General features: G+C 34.5%; 1 protein-coding gene and 1 long non-coding RNA gene across 7 annotated transcripts; both read left to right on the forward strand.

Moving 5' to 3' along the window:
* The first annotated feature begins 442 nt into the window (after positions 1–442).
* On the forward strand, positions 443–6536 carry LOC115982267 (receptor-like protein 32). Of its 6 annotated transcripts, none has more exons than XM_031104819.1 (6): positions 443–3969; positions 4516–4975; positions 5060–5151; positions 5249–5681; positions 5998–6274; positions 6360–6536. In XM_031104819.1, the coding sequence occupies exon 1, from the start codon at positions 500–502 to the stop codon at positions 3803–3805; it is 3306 nt and encodes a 1101-aa protein (XP_030960679.1). In that variant the 5' UTR covers positions 443–499; the 3' UTR covers positions 3806–3969; positions 4516–4975; positions 5060–5151; positions 5249–5681; positions 5998–6274; positions 6360–6536. The 6 variants fall into 6 exon arrangements, with proteins under 6 accessions (XP_030960679.1, XP_030960677.1, XP_030960676.1 ...); XM_031104817.1 differs by having other exon boundaries at positions 4516–4692; positions 4804–4975; positions 5998–6536; XM_031104816.1 differs by having other exon boundaries at positions 4516–4692; positions 4808–4975; positions 5998–6536.
* A 6253-nt stretch (positions 6537–12789) lies between these two features.
* Positions 12790–15440, forward strand: LOC115982269. Its single transcript, XR_004089579.1, has 4 exons — positions 12790–13014; positions 14023–14105; positions 15041–15109; positions 15215–15440. It is a non-coding gene; the product is annotated as an uncharacterized LOC115982269 (long non-coding RNA).
* The last annotated feature ends 2977 nt before the right edge of the window (positions 15441–18417 follow it).

An 18417-nucleotide genomic window follows, 5' to 3' on the forward strand; every position in this document is an offset into this window, starting at 1 on the left:
TTAAAATTATAATTTAGTGACTGGAATGTAACACAAAGGAAGGAATTTAGTTACAAAAAATAAACTAAATATTAAATGTTAGAGGGAATTTGTTTTTCTGCTTATAAAAAAAATTGTCGTCTTCATATATATATATATATATATATATATTTTTGATAATCTGTCTTCTTCATATTTTTATGGTTACAGGAACTTTTTAATCTAAAACCTTCTAAATATAAATAACTTTTTAATATGTTATCACAATCGTGTATGGAAAGCAATTCCAGTCAATACTGATGACTCATAGATTCAATTATTTCAGACCTTTCAAATCAATATATTTAAAGCCCTTGAAATCCAAATTGATTTAGACCACAAAAAATAATATAAATATCCAATTACCTTTATTCCTTTCAAATGGTTGTGTGTATATAAATATCCTCACAGGTCATTAGTTCTTTATCTCCTCATAACACATAAGCCACCCAATTTTCCATTTACTTCGTCTGCTGTAAACATGTGGAAAATGAATCAATACCTGCCCTTATTCCTTATTGCCTCTTGTTTGTTCTTCATTTCACATTCTCAAACTATTTCTAATACTTCCTCTCAACATCGTTGCCTCCTTGACCAGAGCTCTGCTTTGTTGCAACTGAGGAAAGAATTTGTTGAGAAGAGAATTTATTATGATGAATATGATCTGTTTGATTACTATAATGGTTCGTATCCAAAGATGAAGTCTTGGAAGGCAGACAGTGATTGTTGTTCCAACTGGGATGGGGTCACATGCGATGCACACAACGGCCACGTCATTGGCTTAGACCTCAGCAAAAGCTGGCTTTGTGGGCCTCTCAAGTCTAACAGTAGCCTCTTCAGGTTGCACCATCTTCGAAAACTCAACCTTGCCCTTAACAACTTCTCTTCCTTCACCACAATCCCATCTGAGTTTGGGCAGCTTGTGAGGTTGACCCATCTTAATCTCTCTCGTTCCTTCTTACATGGCCGAATCCCGTCCGAAATTTCATGGCTCTCCAATTTGGTTTCACTTGATCTCTCTTTCAATTATTTTCAATACTTTGTTGCTGCTGATTATCATTATAAATTTTTGAAGCTCAGAAGAATTGATCTCGAAGCACTTGTCCAGAACGTGACATATTTGAGAGAACTTCATCTAGACGACGTGGACCTTCCATGGTCACTACCTCAGTCCCTCGCAAATTTGTCTTCCTTGACTTCTCTTTCTCTGTCTTGGTGCATTTTGCTTGGCGAATTTCCCTCAGATATTTTCCTACTGCCCAAGATACAAGCCATTGATGTGTCAGGTAACAACAATCTCACTGGTTTTCTTCCCAATTTTCGATCTGGTAGTTCCCTAAAGCAATTGCGTCTTTCCTCCACGAATTTTTCTGGAGAATTGCCCAATGCAATCGGAAACCTTAAGTCCTTGAACTTTTTGGATCTTTCTGGAACAAATTTTTCTGGGGAATTGCCTGAATCAATCGGCAACCTTAAATCCTTAAGCCATTTGGATCTTTCTGGGGCAAATTTTTTTGGGGAATTGCCCAATTCAATCGGAAAGCTTGAGTCCTTGAATGCTTTATATCTTCGCTCAACAAATTTTTCTGGGAAACTGCCCGATTCAATCGGCAATCTCAACTCCTTGAATTATTTGGAACTTGATTTAAGTAAATTTTCAGGAGAAATTCCCCCTTCTATTGGGAACTTATCACAGCTTACTTATCTTTCTCTCTATTGGAACAATTTTAATGGTCAGCTTCCATCCACATTAGGAAATCTTGCAAAACTCACTTCTCTAGATCTTGGCTATAACCTTTTCTTTGGCAAAGTACCATCTTCACTGGGAAATCTTACACAACTAGAAGAATTATTCCTTCCATATAACAATTTTGAAGGCAGGTTCCCAGTTTCACTAACAAATATTACCAAACTCACTAGGATAGGTATATCAGGAAATCAATTGAAAGGGTCAATCCCATCTGAAATAAGTAAACTTACTAATTTGTCTCTCCTTGCCTTGTCTTATAATTCACTCACAGGGGCTATCCCTTTGGTTTTGTATACAATGCCTTCATTGTCTGAACTGATTCTAAATCAAAATCAGCTTACTGGCCCTCTCCAATTCCAAAATATCTCTTCATCACAATTAAATATCCTGGGATTGAGTGGAAACAAATTGGATGGACCGGTTCCAAGGTCAATTGCCAATTTCACTAAGCTACGAGAGCTATATCTTTCTTCGATCAACCTAAAGGACAAGATGGAGTTAAACATATTCTTCCAGGTTAAAGAGCTTCAATATCTCGATCTTTCAGGTAACAATTTGTTGGTTTCAAAAGAAAATATCAATTCAACCCACCCCAAAATTTCATATTTGTTGTTGTCTTCTTGCAATTTGCGTGAATTCCCTGATTTCCTAAAAGCCCAAAATGAATTGAATACATTAGACCTTTCCAACAATAAAATTGAAGGTAAAATACCCAAATGGTTTTGTAATGTTGGAAAAGGGACACTACAATACCTGAATCTTTCTTTTAACCTTCTCAGCGGTTTTGAACAACCGCTAAAAGTTCTTCCTTGGAAATTCATTATCTATTTAGATTTACGTTCCAACATGTTGCAAGGGTCACTCCCAATTCCCCCATTGTCTACATCATATTTTTTTGCCTCAAACAATAATCTAACCGGGAAAATCCCTCAAATGATTTGTAAGGTGAATTCCCTCCAAGTCCTTGATATTTCCAACAACCAGCTGATTGGTCAGATTCCACAATGTTTCGGTCACTTTAGCAATTCTCTTTTAGTATTGAATATGAGAAACAATTGCTTTCAAGGAAACTTGCCTAAATCATTCATGAAAGGATGCAGTTTGGTGACACTTGACTTAAGTCACAACCAAATACAGGGGAAGATTCCACGATCATTAGCACAATGTCGAATGCTAGAGGTCTTAAATCTTGGAAATAACAACATTAATGATGCATTCCCCTTCTGGTTGCAGTCTTTGCCAGAGTTACGAATTCTAGTCTTGCGAACAAATGGATTCCATGGTCCTATATGGACTCCTCATACCAGTTTTGGCTTTTCCAAGTTACATGTCATTGACCTCTCTCACAACAATTTCTTTGGTAGGTTACCATCAGAATGCTTTAAAACTTGGAATGCAATGCTAATGGTCCCTACCAAAGATTACTCACAACCTGAATACATGGGAAGTCAATTTAATTATTATGAAGACTCAATGACAATAGTGAATAAGGGGTTAGAAATATTTTTGGTAAAGATCTTGACCATCTTCACAGCTATTGATCTCTCCAATAATAGGTTTTACGGAGAAATTCCGAATAGTGTGGGAAACTTAAAGGGACTAATTTTACTCAATTTATCAAGCAATAGCTTCATAGGCCATGTCCCTTCATCCTTAGGGAACCTAACTTCACTTGAATCGTTGGATCTTTCTCAAAACAAGCTTTCAGGTGAAATCCCTCAACAACTAATAGGTCTTACATTTCTTGAATATTTAAATTTGTCTCATAATCAACTTATTGGTCCAATTCCACAAGGTGGACAATTTTGGACATTTGAAATTTCAACTTTTGAGGGAAACTTGGCATTGTGTGGCTCTCCGTTGCCAAAGAAATGTGGAATTGAGCCACCAACTTATGAAACAAGGCAAGAATCGTCAATAGTAGAAGGATTTGATTGGAAAGTGATTGTGATAGGATATGCCTGTGGATTGATGATTGGACTAGTTATTGGGCATTTTGCCACCTCAAGGACAGATTGGTTTGTGAGAAATTTTTGAGTGCACTTACGAAGGTGAAGATGAAGACAAGTAGAGGCAGTTACTCTTGATTTATAGTGATTGTAATAATTGTACCTATGTGTGGAATAATACGGATTGTCACCATCAAACAGTACATGGCCAGCCCGATCCAGGCCTTGATATCTCTTATAGCACCTTCCAAGGTACTCTACCTCTTTCTCAAATGACGCAGTATAATTCTTTTTTTTTCCTTTTGTAATTTTTAAAATGTTTTGATATTAGGAATAGAATTCTCAATTGAAAAGGAAGTGAAACTCATATCACAATTTTGGCTTCCTAGAATATGATATATTGATTTTGATTTCATTGTAGGTGCTATATATATATATATATATATATATATATATTATGAATATACATTTTTTTGGGTCAAAAATTCAATTTACAAGTTGAAAATTTGTCATTTCAGTTTGTTAATTTTTACAAAATAGTCATTTTAATTCTTTTGTCTATTGTGAACTAAAAACCACTGTTAACTTTTCTAAAACTATGTTTTTTTTTAAATCATTGTCTAATGCTACAAATGTGAATTGGTATCGTTTTAAGAGTTATCTGTGTTTTACCAAAAAAAAAATGCGACAAAGGTAAAAATACAATTAAATTAAATTTTGTAATATGAGTTCGTTAACATTCTCATTTATTGTTTTTAAGATGAATTTATACTTATACAATTGTTATGGCCTATTTAGATGGAGCTGAAGGGAGGGGAGTATAGTAGAGTTGGTTAGAAATTTGTTAATGTATCAATATCAAAGATGAAGTTCCATCATCCGGTACTAGATACTTTCTCCCCAAGGAAATCTGATCATATTAGTCCGCATAAACAGCATATGGATAAGTTGACGTGCATGCTTACTGATTTCCAGGTTATCTTTTACTCTCATTTTTGTGCCAAACGCTTTTGGGAAGGTTGTAAATATTTGTTTGATGCTTATAATTATGTGATAATCATCAATGATGTGTGAATTTACCATTAGGCAGACCCAAGTTGTGATGCATATATAACTTCACCAATTTGGATATCATCAACAATTCCAGCTTATTGGATATGGCAATTTCCAAGTGAATTTGAGGCTTCCTCACATCAGAATGTTTATTGCAATAAATGTTAAAGTATCTGTGAACTTGAGGGGGATGCTTCCATAGATGGTTTGTTTGACTTCACAGTTATATGATATAAATATTCAAGATTTTTATAGCTCAATGTAAGAATTGTTCTTTTGGGTTTTGCAGAGATTCTTAACCAGCAGTTTAAAAATTATTCATCCCTTTCAAAAACCCGTTTAGAAGTGAAAATGGTTCAGTCACTTGCATCAATATGGGAGGTTTGTTTTGGTCACATCCATTTGCTGCTTTTTATGAGTTTGTTGGAATTTTATCTTGTTGGTCATTCATTTGATGAAATTCTCCTTGGTGTTCTAGGAGTATGAAAGGACTGGAATGCATAAGGTGACAATGCCTCCTAATCCTGGCCTACCACCTCCACAGGATGTTCTTAAAACTCTTTGGCTAAGTCTTGAATTTGTGAACAAACTTATTGAATTTTGTAGTGAAGCAAAAAACTCTTTGACTCTGACTCCATTTGAGAAAAAATGTAAAGTTAAAGCAGTCAATGACATCATCAATTGATGAGGGAAACTTGGTTGGAATTGGACATGTTAAGCCTAACAATATAGATGGAGAATTTGAAGAATGCTAAAGAAAAAGAAATAATTGGATCTTTGTCACCACAAGTTTTCAATATGTGTAGAAGATGGTCCAATACTCACTAAAGGGAGAAATACAAGTATTGAACCATTGTCTTGAGGTTGAATAAATGTGGTCATCAGCAATTATTGAAACATTAGATCCAAAGGTAATTCATCATGAGGTTGCATGTTTATCCTCTTGGATATTGGCCTTTTCACTTTTAAGCATAAGTTTTCTTTTGATCATGTGACATGATGGGGTCCTTCACTATATCGGATATTAAAGCTGCAATACTGTCTTATATACCTTTTGGTTTTAGTGTTTTCTTAAACCCCTTCTCTCTCTCTCTCTCTCTCTTTCAGATTGAGATATTCAGAACTCATGTAATTGTACCACAATGGTGTTTGTTTGTTTTGTGAAATAGTGTTCAAAATTTACTAAACATCTCTCATGTGTTCTTATAATCCATGCGTTGTATTCAGGCTGCAGATAAGGAAGCCCTCTGTCTTCTACAATGGCTAGCCACATCTCAGGTTGATGAAGATGAACTTGCTCGTGAGACTGGAGAAGGCCAATAAGGATTGTGAGAGCAAGTTTCAGGAGTGCCAAGACATTCTTAATTCAATTGCTGGACAGCTTACTTTGAAGCTGATAGCAAATGTAACATATGGCTATACAGCTGCTGGATTTAGTGGTCGCATGCCTTGTGCAGAGCTTGCAGACAGTATTGTTCAATGTGGCCGTAGTACCCTTGAAAAGGTAATTTCATTTGTGAATGCACATGATAAATGGAAAGCTAAAGTTATTTATGGTGATACTGACAGCTAGTTTGTCCTCCTCAAAGGACGCACGGTCAAAGAGTCTTTTCGAATTGGGAATGAGATTGCCTCTGCAATCACTGCTATGAATCCAAACCCAGTTACTTTGAAAATGGAGAAAGTATATCATCCATGCTTCCTCCTTACTAAGAAACGCTATGTTGGTTACAGTTATGAGAGCCCAGAACAGTCTGAACCTGTATTTGATGCTAAAGGCATTGAGACAGTACGCAGGGATACATGTGGAGCTGTTTCCAAGACACTGGAGAAGTCGTTGAGACTCTTTTTTGAACATCAGAACCACGCTATGCAGAGCGAATACCTTATGTTGTAATCCATGGGGAGCCAGGGGCCCGCCTCATTGATATGGTTGTGGATCCATTGGAACTTTTGGCAATGGATTCCCCCTTTAGATTAAATGATTTATATTACATCAGCAAACAAATAATCCCTGCTTTGCAGCAGATATTTGGACTTGTTGGAGCTGACTTGATCCGGTGGTTTATAGAGATGCCCCGCCCAGTCAGGGAAGCCTTTGCTAAACGCCCCTTCTCTGCTCCAAATGCACAACAAACTAGAATTGATTATTACTATCTCTCAAAACATTGTATACTTTGTGGTGAGTTGGTCCAGGCATCAGCCCATATTTGCAATCAAAGTTTGCAAAAGGGTGCTTCTGCTGCAGCAGCTGTGATTGGAAGAACTCCAAAATTGGAGAGAGATGCAACACCTTGCTGCTATTTGTCGACATTGTAGAGGCGGTGACTGGGTTGTGGAAAGTGGAGTCAAGTGCACTTCACTAGCGTGCTCAATGTTTTATGAGAGGCGGAAAGTTCAGAAAGAACTACAAAGTCTTTCTTCTGTTGCTGCAGATGAAGGTTTCTACCCGAAATGTATGGTTGAGTGGTTTTGAGCACTAGTCATTCCAACATGTTCTTCGACAGTAGGAATTGAAAGGAAGGATTTTCCTTGTTCAATATTCCAATATTCTCCAATCCACACATATCTCCATTCTTTGAATGAGGTTACTGTTGTACTTGTACATACCTTATTCTTTACTTAGGGTCCGTTTGGGAGTTTATAAAGGAATGAAATGGAATTGAATGAAATGATCATTAAAGGAATGGAATGGAATAGAATGGAATGGATTTAGTAAGGAAAGGAATGGAATGGAATGTGATTTAAAAATCTTGTTTGGATGTTATAAAATAAAGGAATGGAATGGAATGGAAAGTAAGTAACGCTGTTTGGGAGTGACATTGGAAGGAATGGAATGAAATCATTTTATAATAACATTACTATTATACCCTTCATTTTAAAGAACATAAAAAATAATCAATGAGAACTTATAATTGCTTTGAAATGCTTAGTATTTAGTGGATGATGTAAAACTAGTTAGCCACAATTGGGTCTGTGTTAGATTATTGAATTACAATATTGTTTTGTCAAGGTGAATAGATTGTATCACGCTAATCAATAATTTAACAGATGAAGATAATGGCATGAAAAATTAACAATAGTACAATTTCTTTATTTCAATTTGCAAAATTTTTTTAGGGGTTGCTAGTTTTAGATTGGATCTTTTTTGGTTGGTATGCTTTACAATGGATTTGATAATTTAATACATCTCCATCTCCCAATTTAATTAAGGAAAAAAAAAATTATTGTAGCTAAAAAACAAGTTATGTATATTTCTATGTTGTAAAGCAATTCATGCATCACATATTTATTCTCAACAAAATAAATATTATCTAACAATGCAAACAAATATCTTAAAAAAAAAAAAAAAAAAAAAAAAAAAAAAAACTCCAGTAATGAGTCATGCCAAAACAAAACAAAATAACATAATTCATTCCAAAACTCAGGTTGGCCAAAACTAAGGTTAGAGCTATTAACTAATTGGATGGTTGACTTAAAACTGCAAGTGTACATAACACACCACTTGCTTCGTAAATAACAGAAGAATCAAAGAGGAAACAGAGTAAAAAGCAAACTTGAGTTCTCTAGCGGTTCTCAGTTTCAAATTCACAGCAGTTCTACAGCAATTTTCCAACAATTCTCACTTTCAAATTTCTAAATACAATTTTTTTTTAGCTATACAAGTAACATCAGTTTTCGTTTCTTTTCACTTTCAAGGTTTTTTCGTTTCTTTTCACTTTCAAGGTTTTTAGTTGTACAAAATGTAGTTTGTTTTGGTTTTTAGGTGTACAAAAACACTATATATCACTCTCATGAATCACTAGCAAATAGTTCATAAAAATTAAAAAAAAAAAAAAAGAAAAAGACTAGCAAACAACTGAAAAGAAAAAGAAAAAGATAGACATACTTGGTTTGAGCAATATCTGAAAATTGCAGGAAAAAAAAAAAAAAAAAACCAGCGGCAGCAGCTTCACTTTGTAGAGGACGGACAATATTGTGCAAGAATTATAGCTTTATTTTTCTTACGGCTGAATGAAAAAAAAAAAAGGTTGATATTAAAGGGGTATTTTAGAGATTTTAACAAAAATTTCATTAAACCCAAATTCATTCCCTCCCATTCCTCTCAATTTTGAGGGGAACAAAAATTTGAGGTTTTGAGGGAAAAGGGAGGAATGAGCATTCCCTCCTAACCATTCCATTCCCTCCCACTTAAACTCCCAAACAAGGAAATGGATATTCCATTCCCTCCGTTAAAACTCCCAAACAAGAGGAGGGAAGAATATTCTAAAAATATTCCTTTTATTCCATTCCATTCCATTCTATTCCCTCTTCCCAAACGGAGCCTTAGTCCTGTGTTGTAAGTTGTATTTTGTGTTTTTTAGGTGATTAATCATATGTTGTATATAACAAAGAAGTCTGATGCCCAATGTAATCCTCTGTTTTGCTGTGATGTTAATACCGTGCCTTGCTGATACAAAAGTGGTCAATGCTAGTAACCCACAAGACTCTTATACGTTGTTTTTTTGTACTTATACATAGCAACAAAGAAGTCTGATGCCCAATGTATTTTATGCTCCGTTTGTTTCATTGGAAAATGTGAAAATAGTTTTTTACATAACTATAAAAAAAATAATAATAAATAAAAAAGTAGAAACAAGTGAAAAGAAAACTATCTTTGATAAACAAAAAAAGTATAACTAAATAAGAAAATTTAGGAAATTATTTTTTAACTCATTTAAAATTACTACCGAACATAGAAAAATGAGATAATTTTATAAAAAATATGTTTTGGAAAATGACTCATTTTTGTAGTTTTGATGGGATTTATGTAGTGGTTTGCATTTATGGTTTTTCTGGGCTGAATAATAAAGTATTTTAGAGTAAACACAACAATCATTAGAAAGAAAGTGTGGGTAGAAAAACAAGTATGCCATGAGGTCCTATCATTTAGCTCGTCTAGTATGGCCCTGGAGACGGTTTAAGCTCTCTCTCTCTCTCTCGTCTAGTATGGCCCTGGAGACGGTTTAAGCTCTCTCTCTCTCTCTCGTCTAGTATGGCCCTGGAGACGGTTTAAGCTCTCTCTCTCTCTCTCTCTCTCTCTCTCTCTCTCTCTCTCTCTCTCTCTCTCTCTCTCTCTCTCTCTCTCTCTCTCTCTGCACAAACCAGTCTAGCCATAACAAAATTTGAGACCCAAAATTAAAGTGATTATTCTTGTTCGAAATGAACCAAAACCTTCAAATTTTAAATTCACTAAAATGTTAGTTAAGCTTAACAAGAAAACTCAGTTGATTATTCTTAAATATAAGACATTTATGAGTTGGAAATTGGAATCATTTATCATCTTGGTCAAGTAAAAGGCTCTTAGAAAATATACAAAAAAAATTACATCTAGGCTTTTATATATAAGAATTTATAACTTAAAAAATAGATCTGGTATAAGGAATGAAAATTATGAATTTATTAAATTCAAAGTTCCTCTCAACATCAAGATGTGTGATACACACCAATGAATCTCACTTAATCTAAAAGAAATATGACAATTGTATGAGATATCACCTCTTTTGAAGGGTTTGGAGAGAATCTGTCATTCTCCAAAGTTCTTATAGTAACTCTAGTATGGCAATTAAAATCTTATTTATTACACATTGAAATGAGTGGATTAGTATCTGCCTTACCATCAAAATTATAAAAAAAATAAAAAATAAAAAAATAAAAAAAATAACTGTCACCACTATAATATTTCTTTGAATTATTAACTGGGCAAAATTCAACCATTATTTTTCAAAATAGATGGATATGATTTTAAACATTTTACAACAGAGTTACTCTAAAATCTCTAGAAGATTGTCAACCCTTGAAAGCTTTTACACTTTGTTTGGAAAAGAGGGATAGGAGGGAAGAGAAGAGAAATGAAGGAAAGAGTAACATTTCCATTGTTTTACTAGCAAGAAAGAAGAGAAATAATGAAGAAATTGAATCACTTAGACCCACACTTTGGTTTTCCATTTCCGCCTAATTTGGGCAAAAATTGAGGGAAACACAATTTTTTTTTAGAAAAAAAAATTGCAGCAACAGAGTTTGACTTATAAGTGCTTCAAAATTAAAAATTTTCCCATTAGTTTCTTCTTCTTCTTCTTCAGACCCTCCTCCTCCTCCTCCAAAACCCTCCTCTCTCTCCGCCCGCCTCAGCTTCGTCTTCGACCAAATCGACACCATCGAAAAACAGCAGCATTCCCTCCTCTCCCAAAAGGATCAAACCCTCCAACGCATCCACGCTTGGCGCCAATCCAGAAACCCCCAAATTGACCACCCACCTCATCCCCAATCGCAACTAGGGTTGGGGATTGATAGCAGCAGTGGTAATGCCGATTTGGTATTGGAGGATGCGAATGAGAAGGTGAAGAAGAAGGAGGGGATGGTGGTGGAGGTGGTGCATCCATGGCCTGAGTGGATTGAGCTGATGGAGAGGTTGGAGAAATTATTTGAATGATAAGATTATTATTGACTAAGTGAGCATTTGGATTATGAATAGTATTGGTTTGGTCTATGGGAATGTTGAATTGTGCAGAAATGGATTTGGTATGGAGTTACAGGTTTTCTTTGGTTTTGAAAATTTGGGTTTTGAGTGTTCTGTGGAAATGCTTTTGTGGGTTTTTGGTGGATGGGATTTTATTTATAGTATGGTTGATTACTGTTGGTTTTTATGAATCATATCAAATGGCTTTATACTGTGATCACCTTTTAGGGAAATGATCATGATGCTAATAAGTGTCCTTTAGGTTGATTTGATCCATTCCATGCTTGCTGTTGCTAAAAGTAACCAAGCTGTTTCTTGTAGTAGTGAATGTAGGAAAAGAGACAATTCCAGCTTTTGAGTCTTATAACTTTATTGTTGTTCATCAAATAAAACAACTTAAATCATGTAAATCAAAGTGAGTGTCCGCTAGTTCAGTTGCTAAAGTTTCCTGTCATCAGTCATCACACATTAGGCTTGAAATTGAATCCGGCTTACACTAAGGGTGAGGGTTAAGGGAAGGAAGAGTTCTACCACCTGTTGTGTGCCTCACAGACCTAATGATCCTTCAAATGGGACCAAAGAAAAAAGTCTTACTTTATTTTTTCCACAACCAATTTGAAGGAAAAGTGAAAGGATGATATGCCCCTTTTAGTTGATTAGTGTTTGACTGAGGTACTGAACCCACTTAAGTGCCCAATTTATTTTCTAGGACTCTATTAATGCATGTGATGGATAACAATAAAGAAATTAATGCCACTTTGCTTTGCAAGTGCTGAGACAGAAAATTTTATCTATGAAGATGAAGACAAGTAGAGGCATTTGCTCTAGATTTATAGTGATTGTAATAATTTTATCTATGTGTGTAATAATACAAGTTTTATTGAGTTTAATGAAATAATTGTAGTGATTGATACAATTATATTTAAGTGTACAATAAATAACGCATGCACTCTACCATTAATATTGCATTGATTTCCATCACCATAGTATAATACAAATCACTAAATCACATTTACAAATAAGGAAGTAAACCACAAGGGATAATCTAGAATCATGACCATTGTTAGAATCTTTGCATACGTTAAGTTTTAAGTTTGAACCTTCATGGACAACATGTGACACAGTTCAGACCATTTGGGTAAATAGCAATTCTCTCCATGGACAACATGATAAGAATTTTTTTTTTTTTTTTAATTTTTTTGATGAAATAAAATAAGAATAATAATCCCATATATATATATATATATAAAAGAATAAATGAATAATAATCAGAGGAGGTTAAAGTGTCATTTTCAAATATAGAAGGGGGTTTTTAACATTTCCTAAAGCCTTATAAGATGTTAGTGTAATTTATTATTAAAAATAAATTCCAACAGTGGACTACGGAGAATTTAACAAAAGAAATGGGGACAAAATTGTTATATTCACATTCTCTGGGATTACAACTTTGCAATAAGCTTTCAAGTTAATATCATGACTGCCTGTCTCTCTAATTTGCACCTAACAAATAGAAACAAATTTTCATTTTCCCTCGATAGACCCCAAATTCAAAACCTTCCTTCCTCCCTCTAGGCTTCTATTCCATTCCTTGAAGCAAGTTCCCATGGCATTCCTGTAAATTCAAAGAGAATCAGCGGCAGATTCAGAGTCAGATATAAACGCCTTCAGCGAAAGGATTGTCACCATTGACCACTACATGGCTCTGCCGATCCATGGCCTTCGTCTCTCTTATAGTACCTTCCAAGGTACTCTACTTTCACTCTCAAACCATTTAATTCTTCTTCTTCTTTTTTGTAATTTCTTTTATTGTTTGATATTAGGAGTAGAATTCTCAATTGAAAAGAAAGTGAAACTCATTTCACAATCTGATATATTTATTTTGATTTCATCGTAGTTGCTAAATATATATATTATATTATTATGAATATTCATTTTTTTGGGGGCAAAAATACAATCACCAAGTTGAAATTTTATCATTTTAGTTCTTCTGTTCTGGCCATTGTTAACTGTTAACGACTTCTAATGTTACAAATGCAAAACAGTGTCATTTTAAGAGTTAACATTGCGATTTTAAAACTCAAGACGTTGTTTTGCATTAGCAACTCTTCATAGTGTTTTTTTACAAATGCTCATTTTGAACCCAGAACTCCTCGTAGCGTTTTTTACAAATGCTCATTTTTATAATTTTAGTGGTGTAACTGTATTTTTATCCTTTTGTTTTTAAGATGAATTTTATACTTATGCTTATTGTTAGAGATGTTAGGAAAAAAAAGGTTTAAACTTGTTGTCCCCACACTTACATGCAGAGCAAGCATACTAATTCTAGGTTAGTCTAGGGTTAAATTAAAATTGGGTTCTCTAGTATATAACTCTAAATTTGTCAAAGTAAAAAGATTCTAAAAAGAAAAAGTATATGAACTTAGGATTATGAGAAAAAAGTAAAGATGGTGTGGACTGGGTGAGGGTAATATTAAACTATTTATAACTGCACAGATTGTAGGGAAGAATTTAATAATTCCTAATGCTTACAATAACTAGGTAATAGATTTTTTTTTTTTTAAATTAAAAAAAAAAAGTGTTTAAGAACCCCTGAAGACTCTTGCACACTTTGCTGTGGTGAAAAATTGTTTTAAGTTAAAATGTAGTTATTCATTTTTCCAAGGAACCAAACCTAGGACTAGGAAAATGGTATTCATAGAAATGTACAAGATGTGTTAATTTGCTTCTCTAAGTGGATTCTTGAATTCTTGAAGGTGGGAAAGTGAGTGAGGTTCCTGTTATAAGAATATATGTTTCTACAGTGTCTGGTCAGAAGACTTGCTTGCACGTCCAAGGGGTAAGATCATTCCTGTTTTTCTGGCGTCTTATTGAATGATATCAAAAGCTTGGATTCGTCAGTGTTCCTTGAATACAGTAGTTGAAGTAGGCATATCAAAGTTTATGAAGTTATATTTTTCTCCTTTTGGTTATGTTGAGAAAATGGAGGAAAATTAGGACACACGTTTTCTTCTTTAATCTCAAAATTTAAGTCCCACCTACTTTGAAGTGAAATTTGGTGGGACTTAGATTATATTCCAAATCCATCTTTCATTTTTCTCTCTTTTCAATTGCACACTGGAAAAATATATTTCTAAAAAATTTTCTTTGTTTTCATTTTCTGGTGGTGAATAAGCATTGTGCTAGAGGTGATTCCAAAGGGTTCTTCTCTAGAAAGGGTCCCTACGTTATTAAGGAAAAAAAGTTTGAAATAACAGAGATCGCATGCTATGTAAAGCAATAATTCATGTATAGCAAATAGTAGTACGTCAAGCATATGAAAAGTGTTTGAAATTTACTCTTCCATTTTTTCTTTATTACTACATCATTATTCTTGACTAAATTACCCATATTTTTTTGGAGGTTTTACCCTATTTATATGTGCCTTGGGGGCAGATATATCGCTTCAACCACACTAGGATGGTAGATAACATTTTTTGAATTTAGCCAATGGAATAAAAATTGGATTTATGTAGCTGGTCCTAATTAGTCAGGATCAAGTGTTTTTTTTTTTTTTAGTTGATATTCTGAATTTTTGCTATATTTTTTATTTATCTCTTAATTTCATTTTGCATGTGATATCCTCTTCCATCCTAATGTGAAATTAAGTTTGTCTGTCCTAATGTTAAAATGTTCTGTGCTTTTTGTTGTCTGGTTTTCTGCTTTTTCTATGCTTTAGATATGATTCCTATTTTAAATTTCTGAGTTTATCCTTTTTCTTGTTAATTTGCATAGGTGATGCATACACACATGCTGTATCTCTTGCTCTTGAGAAAGCTTTGAAGGTATGCTTGGTTGCAACAGGTTTTGTTCTAACCTCTGTCCTGTTTGTAATTGGTCTTTCTGGAATTCGTTGCTGATCCTGTAGGTATCAATTGTATGTTTTTGCTTTGGCCTGAACTCTTACAGCTTAAAGGTAATGCTGGTTCAAAGCAACAGCATGTATGTGGTTGCAGCCTTGTCTGAGCAAGGAAATTTTATGGTTACCATTCATCTGAAGAGCTGTTTGTGAAAATAGATTTGTATCCAAACATTATACTATCTCTCTTAGAGTTCTCTCATATTCATATAATAGTTAAGAGTATGTTTCTTGAACACCTTGACAAAGATATAGCTATTATCCACATGTTGTCTCCCATGCTGCCAATCTTCTTTTGGTACACTTCCTGAACCTTTGACTGATGCTCGGTTGTTTTTTGGAATCCTTTTGTGGTTCTCTTTTTACTTTTTTCTTTTTCATCAACCCCTTTATTGATTCTTGCTCACTTAGAGGAGCTTTTTTCCTTTGCCACTGCTCTTTCATGGCATTTTCATCTTCTGTACGATACAAAGATTCTTGACTTAAAATGCATAGTTGTACACTTAAGGTTTGTGTTGTAGACTTTTAAGAGTGATGTATATTAATCACTGCCCTCATTTCAAAAGTTGCAACCAATTGGTTGGTATTTGCTGTGACTTTTGCAAGTTAGATTAAGAAAAGTATTGTTTGTAGAAGTTTTTGTGCTGTTCTTGATAGAAGTTTACAGCCCCATGAATTGCATATTCCCTTTATTCTCCAGTTTCGGGTAAATGCATCCCTATGATTGAATCATTGAGGAATTTTTTTTTTGGGAGATGTTCAATAAAAAATAAAACTGTGGTTCCCAAATGAATCTTGGTTTTGTGTTCCTCACTAGACATGAATGAGGTGAGTTCCATTGTGATGCTTGTGGCTGACTCTCGATTGAGATTCATTATTGTGCAATATTTGAACACTTCGAGTCCATTTAAAAACAACTTATTTAGCTGAAAGTGAAAATTTTTGCTGAAAGTATTGTAAATAAAGTTAAAAGGTAGCTGAAATAATACCGTGAGACCCATGAATAGCAAAAATAAGCTTAATAATAAAAAAAGTTGGCTTTTTAAGCTAATGGCAAATGCAACCTTCAATTCATTTTTTTATTGATCTACATTTTATAAGATCTAAGCTTTTCTTTTTGTCAAATTGATTGTAACTTGTACGGGATGGGCCATATGCATTTATCAAAGATGAAGTTCTATCATCCAGTACTGGACACTTTCTCACCAAGGAAATCTTATCATATTAGTTAGCATATGGATGAGTTGACTTGCATGCCAACTGATTTCCAATTTATCTTTTCTTCTCCTTTCTGTGCCAAATGCTTTTGGGATGGGCTTAAATGTTTCACTGGTGGTCTTAATTATGTGAAATCACTAATGATGCGTGAATTATACCACTAGGCAGACCCAAGTTGTGATGAATCTTAAAGTTCACCAATTTTGATATCTTCGATATTTCCAATAGGCTCATTGAATATGGCAATCTGCTTTTGAATTCGAGGCTTCCTCGCATTATGATGTTTATTGCAATAAACATCATAGTGTCTAGGAGGAGTATGAAACGACTAGAATGCGTGAGGTGGCAGTGCCTCCTAATTTTGGCAAGGCACTTCCAAAAGATGATCTCTCAATAGGTCTTGAATTTGAGAATAAAGATAAGGAATTGTATGGGGAAGCAAAAAACTCTTTAACTCTTGACTCCATTTGAGAAAAATGTAAAGTTAAAGCAGTCCATGACATGATCTGCTGATAGGGGAAATTTATTTGGACTTGGACACATTCACCCTAATTGTTGGGAAAAACTACCCATTTCATGGTGAGACCAAAGTCTCTCCCAATATTGTCAACTAAGTGTGAATTTACCAACACAAAGGTAATGGAGGTTAGACACAAAAAATACTGAGCCTAAGCTAGCAAGATATGCAAAATGGAATCCAAAAGACAAATTATCAAACACTTAGAAGGCCTACACAATGCACACTCAAGAATTACGCAGTTCGGCGCTAAACATATATCCGCAAGTCAAGTGCCTAATAATCCACTATAAACAACAAGTTCCAATGGTCTTTTACTCAACTTTTATAGCACGACTTGAGTCTACACAACAAACTTGGAGAAATATAAGGTTATGTCTTTAGGAGTTTTACAAACCCAAATCCACCACAATGAAATCTTCCAAACAACTAGTTGAAAGAAACCCCAAACACCTTTGAGACACTTGCTTCAATAGGTTTCAATGGCCATGGTAGGAGAAAGTTAAGGGGCTATTTGGTTTTTGTGTTTCCATCACTCATAACTCAAAAATTGTAGAATCCAGGAGAGAAAGCTTGTTTGGATTTGTTTTCAAATTTTGTTTTCATCACTCAATTCTCTGATTTTTTAGTGATGAATTATGGAAACTGAAAACACATTTTAGGTGTTTTCAAGCTATGGAAACAGAGTTATGATGACATTTTGATAAATACACACAGCTTTTGAAATTCCAGCCTCAACTTTTGATTTTTAAGGGTTTTTTTTTTTTTTTTTTTGAAACAAAGCCAAGAAACCTCCAGCTGCAACTTTTGAATTTTTTTTTTTTTAAATTTTTTTGAAACAAAGCAACAGTCAGAACTGAGTTTAAGTGCCAAACGGGTGAGGTTTGGGAAATTGGGGTATTTTAAGTGATGAGTGATGAGTGACGAAAATTGAGTGAGGAGTGATGAGTGATGAAAAAAAAAAAAGCCCCTAAAACTCACAGCCAAACCCTTGGGTCTTTCTCTCTTTTGTGTATTTTACCATCTCTATGTTTTGCTGCTGTGCTCTCTCTGATGTGCTCTCTCTAAAAAGGCTTAAGAACATGGGCCTAATAAACACTAACAGAGCCCATATGGGCCTGGACCTAAAAGGCTTAACAGAATAGATGGAGAACCTTTGAAGTATTCTAAAGAAAAGAGAAACAATTGGATCTTTGCTACCACAATTTTCAATATGTGAAAAGGAAGATGGTCCTATAGCCCACTGAAGGGAGGGATACAAGTATACCACTATTTGGAGCATTAGATCCAAAGATTACCACGAGTTCACATGTTTTTCCTCTGGGAGCATTTACACTCCCAAGCATTTTGGTGCAGTTGTGGAGTTTTTAGCCGATAAATCATGTGAAACAAATCAACAATCCATTTTGCTAAGTATGCTTATTTAATTAGTAATTAGTCATTCATCTAAGTCAGGGTCTTGTGAAGAATTGGCTTCTTTCATATTGTGGCCAAATAAATTTTGCATCCCTCCAAACT

Source organism: Quercus lobata, chromosome 3, assembly GCF_001633185.2.
Source record: "Quercus lobata isolate SW786 chromosome 3, ValleyOak3.0 Primary Assembly, whole genome shotgun sequence".
In the NCBI taxonomy this organism is placed as follows: Eukaryota; Viridiplantae; Streptophyta; class Magnoliopsida; order Fagales; family Fagaceae; genus Quercus; species Quercus lobata.

Bases quoted from the DNA above. Each gene is read 5' to 3' on its own strand.
- LOC115982267 (XM_031104815.1), top strand. From the start codon at position 500: ATGTGGAAAATGAATCAATACCTGCCCTTATTCCTTATTGCCTCTTGT.